Source organism: Gamsiella multidivaricata (assembly GCF_025024155.1).
Source record: "Gamsiella multidivaricata strain RSA 2152 chromosome Unknown BC939scaffold_150, whole genome shotgun sequence".
Classification (NCBI taxonomy): domain Eukaryota; kingdom Fungi; phylum Mortierellomycota; class Mortierellomycetes; order Mortierellales; family Mortierellaceae; genus Gamsiella; species Gamsiella multidivaricata.
Window position 1 is genome coordinate 25991 of NW_026251858.1, and position 9400 is coordinate 35390.

Here is a 9400-nt window from a genome sequence, read left to right on the forward strand (position 1 = left end):
GTTTGAGGATAAGCCTAAGCACAAGGGGTTCCTGCCCTCTTAAGGTTTTGACGAATCGCGCCACCAAAATCATAGCCGGTATCGTATCGAAAAACGGACCACTCTCCCCCCCTCTCTCTCTCTTTTCTTCTCTCTCTCTCCCTCCCTCCCCCTCCCTCCCTCTCAGTCCTGCGCCCTTCCCTCTGTCCCCTCTCTCTCAGTTGACCCTCCAAGATTCCCCATCGTCGGCCTCATTCGACATCTGATCAGCCTTCCCCTCACTCCTCATTCCTCACTCAGTCCTAGCCCTATGCCTCCCAAAAAGTCCACCTCGGCTTCCGCTGCTCCTGCCAGGGCTACCCGTGCGTCACTGCGGAGTCGGTCTAATGCCTCATCCCCAACCTCGTCTGTCACCACCCCCGACTTCTCAGGATCGAACGAGGCCAGCCGCATCCAGTCCGAAGCCTCGAGTCCCAACACCAGCATCTCCCTACAAAAATTGGACATCAACAGCGACGGCGACGATAATAGTGTCGACAAAGAGGAGGACGAGGATGACGAGGATGACTTCCTACCCTCGAAGGTTATCACACCAAGCGCCGTAGCCCTAGGCAAGCGACGCAAGGTCGAGGTTTCAGCCTCATCCAGATCGACTGAGGGTCCCTGTGCCCTCAAGCGCACAAGAAGTTCAAGCTCCATGACATCGAATCGGAGATTGAAGACCGAGCGTCCCTCAGATGACGAGGATGAATCGAACATCGACGGAGTATCTTCTGAGAGTTCTTCCAAGCCTGAACCCGTTGCGACCATAACATCTCGACGACGAAGTAATGCTGCATCGGCTTCGTCTATCTCTAGAACAGCCTCTGCTGCCTCGACGCCGTCGTCTTCGTCAAGGCCTCTGAGAATCAGACCACTCCGCACTGCGTCTGCAGTACCTACTCCGATCAAGAAGGAAGAGAGTGACGACGAAGACGATAACGATGGTGATTTTCAAGGATCCGAAAACGAGTTGTCTGTTGAGGACGAATCTGATTCAAGCGAAAGTTCCTCGGAATCAGATGTTCCAGCTTCAGCCCCACGTCGAGCAAGGGCGCGCCGTGAACCGAGGCCTGTTGTCAGTTGGGTAAGTATTTCTCCTTGATAGCTTGTTCATACGCTTACTTTTTTTTTTTTTTTTTTTTTTTTTTTCCTTTTTTTCCTTTTTTTCCTTTTTTTATTTTGACCGCTAAAATGTTTCATTACCATTTGCGACCTAGGTGGAAAGGATTAACAAGCAGCTGCTTGAGCACCATCCGGAACTTGCTCATGTCTGGGATGATCTTGATAAAGTCACCGTGCATGTACCAGAGGCAGCCGAGCAACCTGAGGGCCTCAAGTTGAAGCTGCTTCCCTTCCAGAGAGAAGGTTTGGGATGGATGCGAAAACAAGAAAATACTCTGGTATGCGTTGTCGGTCGAGTTCATGACCTTATTATCAGTGTCCCGGACTCTTGTTTTGCCTAACTCGACTTTATAATTTTATCCGATCATAGTTTAAGGGAGGAATCCTCGCTGTAAGTTAAATTCTTTGCTGCACTGTGTGGTGATTGCTCGCAGAATGGGTCTATTAACCATTTTATTTCAAACTCATGGTCTATAGGACGAGATGGGTATGGGAAAGACCATTCAAATGATATCGCTGTTATTGACAGAGCCTGGCAAGCCAAATTTGATTGTAGCACCCACAGTTGCTATCATGCAGTGGATGAGCGAGATCAAGGACCATGCGCCATCGTTGAGCGTTCTTGTCTTTCATGGCAATAACCGTACTGAAAGTATGAAGGAGCTCATGAAACACGACGTAGTCGTGACAACCTGTAGGTCACTTATTCCTTTGAACATCGGTATCGTCAAAATCTTTCTTTATTTGTATATATCTTTTGTTAACCAAATTATTCTTACTCTTGTTACGCATAGACTCAATTATTGAGTCCGGATACAGGAAACAAAAATATGGAGTCAAGCGTGGGGGCATGACAATCAAGGAGGATTCATTGCTGCACCGCATCAACTGGCATCGTATTATCCTTGATGAGGCCCACAACATCAAGGAACGGTCATGCAATACTGCGAAATCGGCTGTATGTCTTCCATATATTTCTTATTTTACGACTTTGTCTCTGGTATTTGCGATGGGAAACTCTTAACTGATTCGTACACTGTGTATTTAGTTTGCTCTCCAATCAGATAGAAAGTGGTCCTTGTCAGGCACGCCTATGCAGAACCGCGTGGGAGAGTTGTACTCTCTCATTCGCTTTATGCAGGCTGATCCGTATGGGTAGGTGCATTGATAAGATTGTGCTCGCGCAATGTTCCATGGTGGGGAGTTGCAGATCCTCGGTCTGACCGCTTATATGCTGATGTTATAGATACTACTTTTGCAAAAAGTGTCCATGCAAGTCGCTTCACTGGAAGTACAGCAACCTGAAAAACTGCGACGACTGCGGACACAGACCGATGGAGTAAGTTTATTTAAGACGTTAGTTGAGGCGCCTTTCTTGGGTATGCGACTCTTTTGAGCGCATCTAACCATTCTTTTTCTCCATTTTTGGCCGATGAATCGTGCAGCCACTGTTGTTGGTGGAATAACGAAGTACTGAAGCCTATCCAGAACCATGGCACACAGGGGCCAGGAGAAATTGCCTTTAAAAAGCTTCGGAAGCTGCTTGATCGCATCATGCTACGAAGAACCAAAGTTGAGAGAGCAGACGACCTGGGTCTCCCTCCAAGGAAGATGACTGTCAGTCGTTATCTTTTTAATGAAGAAGAGGAGGATTTGTACGAGTCTCTTTTTACGGACACAAAGCGGAAGTTCTCGACCTACGTTGCGCAGGGCACGGTGCTAAATAACTACGCCAATATCTTTGAGCTTCTGACAAAAATGCGACAAATGGTCGACCATCCGGATATGGTGCTCAAGAAGTACAAGCCGGGTGAAATTGGTCTTCCAGAGACTCTTGTGTGTTCCATCTGTCATGAAGAGGTAAGAGTCCCAACGGTATTTTAATGTTTCAGAAGATATATGGACTTGCTAACATGATTATTTGTACCAACAATATAGGCTGAAGATCCGATTGTGAGCAAGTGTCATCATCTATTCTGTCGCGAGGATGCCGAGCAATACATTACAACGTCCTCCGTGAAGGCACCGGAGTGCCCTGTCTGTCATATTGGGCTAGACATTGACCTTCAGCAGCCCACCTATGTCAGCGAGGATGTGAACGGGGATAACGAAGTCGCCCATCGAAACTTTGCAAGAACATCGATCGTGAACCGCATCAACATGGATAAGTGGCGAAGCTCCACTAAAATTGAGGCTCTTGTTGAGCAACTTTATAATCTTCAGCGTGAAGATCGGTCTATAAAGTACGCATCCGTTCGTTTCGCGTTTCTTATGATTCCTGATAGGCAACAAGGACTATTATTTTAACTGTTTCCATTTTACGTTTCATGAATAGGAGTATCTGCTTCTCTCAGTACGTGACTTTCCTGGATCTGATCAAATGGCGCTTGGAGAAGGCTGGCTTTAAGGTATGGTTACTATTTGCATTTCGATTTGTCTAAGCAATATGGCATTTGATGAAGACTAAGCTTGTTTTCTTTTTGCCTGTGTACCGGTCTGCAGTGTGTCAAGCTAGACGGACACATGACGCCGGCGCAGCGTGCTGCCTCAATTGCAAAGTTTTCGGACGATCCGACGGTCACCGTATTCCTAATCTCCTTGAAAGCCGGAGGCGTTGCCTTGAATTTAACGGCAGCCAGTCGTGTTTTTATCTGCGACCCATGGTGGAATCCTGCTGCAGGTACGTCATGCACCCTTTCTATCTTTCTTCTTTTTTTTTTTTTTACCTAACATATCCTGATCTCGGCGTAATGAATAGAACTGCAAGCTATGGATCGCATCCATCGTATTGGACAGTATCGACCAATCCTAATCACTCGTTTGATTATTGAGAACTCGATTGAAAGCAGAATCTTGCAGCTGCAGGAGAAGAAGCAGGCAATGGTCGATAGCACAATCGGCAAGGATCCTTCAGCTCTTGCTCGTCTCACTCCTGAGGATCTTCGATTCTTATTCGTGAACTAGAGGCCTTTATCACGATTTCCCTAGTGTATCTTTGTCCTCGCTGATAGAGCTACATGAAATATCATTCAAGATTTACTCATACTGACCATACTATACATCGATACGGCGACATTAAAGTCAGCAGCAATATTGTCTTTGCTCAAGCTGCGTATTTATTGGAAAAAATTAAAATAAATGGGAAAATATGCAAAAGCAATTGCTAGGAAAAAAATCCGCTCCGCCTTTTTTTGTCACCGCTGCCATCTTTACCATTATCGTCCTGAATTTCATCCGGAGTGCTGGGGCTTCGAGAATGGACCTGTGGTGTTGGAAACAGCAAATTGGTACATTTGTTAGACCGACGGTCTTTGATCTCCTCCGTCAGTGTTGTTATCAATATAAGTTATCAGTTCATTTCATTTCATACCTGAACCCTGGTTCTTCTGGTTATTTGCTTTCCTTGGAATTCGACAATCCTCTGCGAAATGCCCCATCTTCATGCACTTGGTGCACTGCTTGCAATCGGTGGAGTTATGGGTGTAGTTTTTGCCGCAGCGGTCGCAGTTGTACGGTGGTACCTTCCGATGGGTAGGCTTCATAGCCTCCTGTCCATTGTTCCCAGTCCGGTTGTTGGTAGGCGAATAACGGTTTCGACCCTGGTTAAGATGACGATGTGTAGGACCTGTGTTGAGCGTCGGACTTGCAGGAGACGTGGGGCTAGTGGGGAGACACATAGGACCTGCTGTGCCGTTGATGGAGGTGACAGTGTCAGCAGCGGGACCGTCAAGACCACTGAGGATTTCAGTAAACTCTTTGAGTGATGTAAACCCCATTTTCCTTCTCTGGAGTATCAAGTGGGTGGTCATGTTGAGGAGCGCCATAGGCGGTACGGTTGATTTCAAGATGGCCAGTATGTTCAGATCATCATCTGGACACCCATGGATCCTCAACTCTCTGCCGATCCTCAGTCCATATTGGCGACAGGATTCATTGGAGAATCGACCAGTGCTCAACAATTCGTTGATTCGACGGCAGCGCTCAGAGTCCGTTAGCGTGATGCGCAGGAAGATCGTTTGACAGGTATCCCACGACAGCTTTTCGTTTACTCTTTTATTAAGCTCTTCCATGAGCAATCTCAAAACATCGGGTTTGCCCGTAAATACCATAAGATAACGACCACACAAGTTTGCAAAGACCTGCTCGCCCACGACAGCACAAACCGTACACTCCAATTCATCCAAGAACTGTCGCGGGTCCGAACCCGTTTGAAACATGGACATATCTTTGGTGATCTCTAATGGCTTTTGGTATTCAATTCCCTTAGCAGTAGGGTCGTTACCTTCAATGGTCTTGATGAGCGCCGCTAGCTGTGGTCGCTCTCGAGTCGCCAACGCTTTATGCGACTCGACCAGGCTTTCAATACGTCGATTGACATCGTCAAGTTCATCCTTGGCCGCTTCGTAGACCGCCTCAACACTGGGCGTGTGCTGCGCCGTCAGGAGCCGAGCTGCCAGAGTTTTTCTGGTGGCAAGACGCTTTCGCTGCACATGGAGATGTAATAAAAGCTCTTCTTCAGAGAGGCCACCACTAGGGGTATGGCCCTGTGCGCTAAAGACGGCCGTGTTTACGGTGACGTTCTTAGTATCGTGCACAGGTACACTGCTGACTGCCAGAGTACTGTTGGACGGAATGTCTGCACCTTCTTTGGAGACAGACAGATCCAATTGAGCGTCATCGCTGTTTGAGATGCCATTGGGGCTGGTGTTGGCCAGGCCGAAGGTGGTGCTGACGCTGAGCATGGTATGTAATGTGCGTGTGTGTTTATGCGAGGGTGCGGTCGGATGTATGAGGGCGCGACAGTGTTGGTGAAGTAGCTGGGGACGTGAGTGGATGTGGATGCACAGGCGGGTAGGCGTTGGTGAGTGGATGCAAGAGTGCGGAAAGCGTGGCAAGTTATTTATTTGTTTCTGTCGAGACGAAATTCAGGTCGTGTCATGTGAGACGTTTGGTAAACTCAGAGGGCTAATGTGAACATAGCCCTCTCGCGCGTCCAGGCCGGCATCCAGCTGAGGACGGTCAGGAACCACGACTGGCGCCAAACGGAACGTCTTTCTATGAAATAATGACAATTAGTTCAGTAGCTATCTTTTTTTAAAAAAAAAATCTACTAACAGTTGAAAACTGTAACAATCTTCTACGAAGTCGCTTACACGGTCGTATTAAGACCGTTGAGGGGAATCGCACACCCTTTTCAGACCACTAGAGGACTTGAGACTACAATCCTTGTTTCTATCTCTTTCGCCCTCTCTCTCTCTCTCTTTTTTTTTTTTTTTTTTTTTTTTTTTTTTGTAAATTCGCTTGCAAACACACCAAGACACCTGAAAAATAGCAGCTGTCGATGACTGAAGCAAAAAAGATTCTAAAGATGCAGCAAGCGTGTTAGTGGTACCGTAGGGGACGCAATTGGTCACAGCCTGTGAGTGTCGTGTTGAGTGGATGTTTATTAAAATAAGAACTGAGGTTCTATCCATTTGACAATGGTGCTTTTATGATATTAGCTTTGTTCGTGCGACCAAGGTCATCAGCATGCAGCATCTCAGGGAATAGTATAATGTGGAACGTAGAGGATTCTGCTGCATTGTGTGAAGGGAAGCAGAGCCGCTAGCTAACGCAACAAAGATTGGATCATCATTGACTAAAGGTAAGAGCTCAGCGAGTGAGCGTGGGTTCATCAACCTCCATCTTCTATGCCATTGATGTTTGGAGTCAGGAAAGCCAAGTTCGGTTGTAGCGGAACAGGGACTCATTGCCTGTAAACAACCAATATCCGTGTTACCGACGGTTTCGGTGGTTGGGGTTGCCGACGACGAAGGAGCTGCAGCGTAGCTGCTGGAAATGCAAACGGATGGACTAACTTTATGATATTATTAGATGCTTCGCCCAAATCGTAGGACTTTTAAATTATAGCTCTCGGAAAATAAGTCGATATGCCCTTTTAATAGTGGCAGATCGTGCCTTATATACTAGGGAATAGCTATAAATGCATCTAGTATAGGAGACTAGGAATATTGGGGAAAGTCCCAGAGGCACAATGCGCCTCATAAAGGATCGGCACCGAGTGGTGGTGAATCCAAGGAAAATAGGGTGCTCTATATAAGCAAGACAATGTGGTGAATACACCACAACGATAATGAGGATAGCCCTTCTCATTCTTGGATGTTTCGTTCGAGAACGCGCGGGGACAGCCCTTGTTGCATGTCGAAGGTCGGTTCCTCGCAGTCTCCCTAAGCAGCGGGCTTCGCGCGGGCCATGGATCATCGACGTTACCACAGTCCCGTAGAGCAATGACTCAGCGGAGACGATGCTGTCATAGTCATCGTGGTCTGGGACTTGTACTAGCCGTAGCAAACCACGCTTCCAGAACTCGACAACCCAGGCGTATGCCTTGACTTTGCCGAATACAGGGGCTCGCTTGCTGGGGATCAAGTCGTGAAGAAGAGCTTCCAGCTTTCGTTTAGACACGCGGTGTAAGCGGGAGTGACTGCTTCTGTGGCCAGTTCTAGTTTGCCTTTACGCATTCTATGGTTTTCATATCCAAAACAACGCGTCTTCTACGCACACCTTTATGGCCGAGGCCCATTCCTACGCGTCTAGCCTTCTCTCTATTTATGATCAGGCATAAGCGCTCACGCTCAAGTATATAACACTTTATAAGTGTCTAAAGACACATTCTTATTTTCTTTTATTTTTTATATATGCCGGAGTGCGTCCTCTCCTACAGTCCTTTTTGCAGAATAATGCACTTTTCATAGTGAAATGTGCATTTTTTCCACTGAATTGGAATATATAAAGGGTGTTATTCAGTTTTGTGACAGCTGACCTTACCTTATATCCTCGTAGAGGTTGCCTCTATCTGTATCAATAACTTGTAATGCTTGCAATATGTGATGCTTGCTCACTTTTCCATATGCCAAAAAACAAAGGACCCTGTATCAGCACCAACACACGTCCGCGAGGCTCCCCCCTCTCGGACATCACGTCTACGGTCAACCAGCTCAAGAACGGCACCTGTAATAGCAACAAAACGAAGGAAGGAACAAGTGCAGGAACAAGAGGACACGAGGTAGGAACACGAGAGGCAGGGGACAAGAGACAAGGGCTAGAACGGATGATCTTTATTATACAGAGAGATAGAGGTATTTATACTAATATACAGGGGGCGCAGTGGTGGAGGCGCGGTGATGGGGGCGTGGTTGAGGGCTAAGCAGAAGGTTAGCCTAGGATACTATCACACCTTCCCCTAATAAATGAAGAAGGCCATGTTCTTGACAATACTTGCGGAGGATGAGGGGTGAGTTGGTGATGGACTGAAGGGGTTCCCAGGTGGAGTCCTTGGCCTCGTCATAGCCTACCCACTTGATGAGAAACTCGGGCCTTTTTCGTCGTGTTCTGTGTGCAAGGATGGATTCGACCTCGTACTCGACTTCGCCATTGACGATCTCAGGTTCCGGGGGCGGTGAGGAGCGACGACCAAGGGATTCGGGGGATGAAATAAAGGGCTTGAACCGATCAACATGAAAGACGTCATGAATGCGCATGGTGGGCGGAAGTTCAACCTGAAACGAGACTGGTGAGCGTTGTTGAAGAAGAGTGAATGGCCCAAAGAAACGGGCTTGAAGGGAGGCAGCAGGGCGGGTGGAGTCGTAGGCAGTGGTGATGTGCTCGGTGCTGAGTAAGACTTGGTCACCGACCTGGTAGGAGTGAGGGCGTCGATGGGCATCAGCATGCTTGGCCTGTTGAACTTGAGCTTCAAGAAGGCTATCGCGGGCAGCAGCCAGGGCAGACTGCTGTGCAGAGATAAAGGAGTCAAAGTCCGATGCAGAGGGGCTGGAAGGGGTGGCGGGACCAAGAAGAGAAGCAGGCACCCGAGGATGGAACCCTTGGTTCAAAAAGAAGGGCGAGACACCAGTGGAGGAGTGGACAGCATTATTGTATGCAAATTCGGCCGCCGGCAGATACAGGTCCCAGTCGTCTTGCTTATGGTTGACTAAGCCTCGCAGCATCGTTTTCAAAGTCTGGATTGCTCTTTCCGACTGGCCGTCTGTCTGTGGGTGGAACGATGAGGACATGGCAAGCTTGGTGCCCATACGCTCCTGTAGGCGACGCCAAAAAGTGCTGGTGAATTTTGTATCCCGATCCGAGACAATGGTGCTAGGCATTCCATGCAGGCGGAAGACGTTGCTGAAAAAACAATTGGCGACGTCGACAGCAGTATCCGTAGTCCGACTTGGCGCAAAATGAACCTGCTTAGACA

At 47.8% G+C, this 9400-nt stretch overlaps 2 protein-coding genes across 2 annotated transcripts; one reads left to right on the plus strand and one right to left on the minus strand.

Annotated features, from left to right (window-relative positions):
- Positions 1-117: 117 nt before the first annotated feature.
- Positions 118-4235, plus strand: BC939DRAFT_470803 (SNF2 family N-terminal domain-containing protein). Its single transcript, XM_051558163.1, has 12 exons — positions 118-1105; positions 1239-1421; positions 1514-1534; positions 1621-1837; positions 1938-2101; positions 2192-2298; positions 2390-2482; positions 2589-3003; positions 3082-3386; positions 3479-3551; positions 3646-3823; positions 3902-4235. Exons 1-12 carry the CDS (start codon positions 290-292, stop codon positions 4105-4107), a joined length of 2778 nt encoding a protein of 925 aa, XP_051406057.1. The 5' UTR covers positions 118-289; the 3' UTR covers positions 4108-4235.
- On the minus strand, positions 4236-6002 carry BC939DRAFT_470806 (uncharacterized protein). Its single transcript, XM_051558164.1, has 2 exons — positions 4514-6002; positions 4236-4405 (listed from the first exon to the last, which is right to left on the minus strand). The coding sequence occupies exons 1-2, from the start codon at positions 5883-5885 to the stop codon at positions 4374-4376; spliced, it is 1404 nt and encodes a 467-aa protein (XP_051406058.1). The 5' UTR covers positions 5886-6002; the 3' UTR covers positions 4236-4373.
- Positions 6003-9400: the final 3398 nt, after the last annotated feature.

Bases quoted from the DNA above. Each gene is read 5' to 3' on its own strand.
- BC939DRAFT_470806 (XM_051558164.1), bottom strand. From the start codon at position 5,885: ATGCTCAGCGTCAGCACCACCTTCGGCCTGGCCAACACCAGCCCCAAT. The intron at 4,406-4,513 runs GTATGAAATGAA...CCAACACCACAG, and splicing joins CCAGAAGAACCAGGGTTCAG to GTCCATTCTCGAAGCCCCAG.
- BC939DRAFT_470803 (XM_051558163.1), top strand. From the start codon at position 290: ATGCCTCCCAAAAAGTCCACCTCGGCTTCCGCTGCTCCTGCCAGGGCT. The intron at 1,106-1,238 runs GTAAGTATTTCT...TTTGCGACCTAG, and splicing joins CGAGGCCTGTTGTCAGTTGG to GTGGAAAGGATTAACAAGCA. The intron at 2,299-2,389 runs GTAGGTGCATTG...CTGATGTTATAG, and splicing joins ATGCAGGCTGATCCGTATGG to ATACTACTTTTGCAAAAAGT.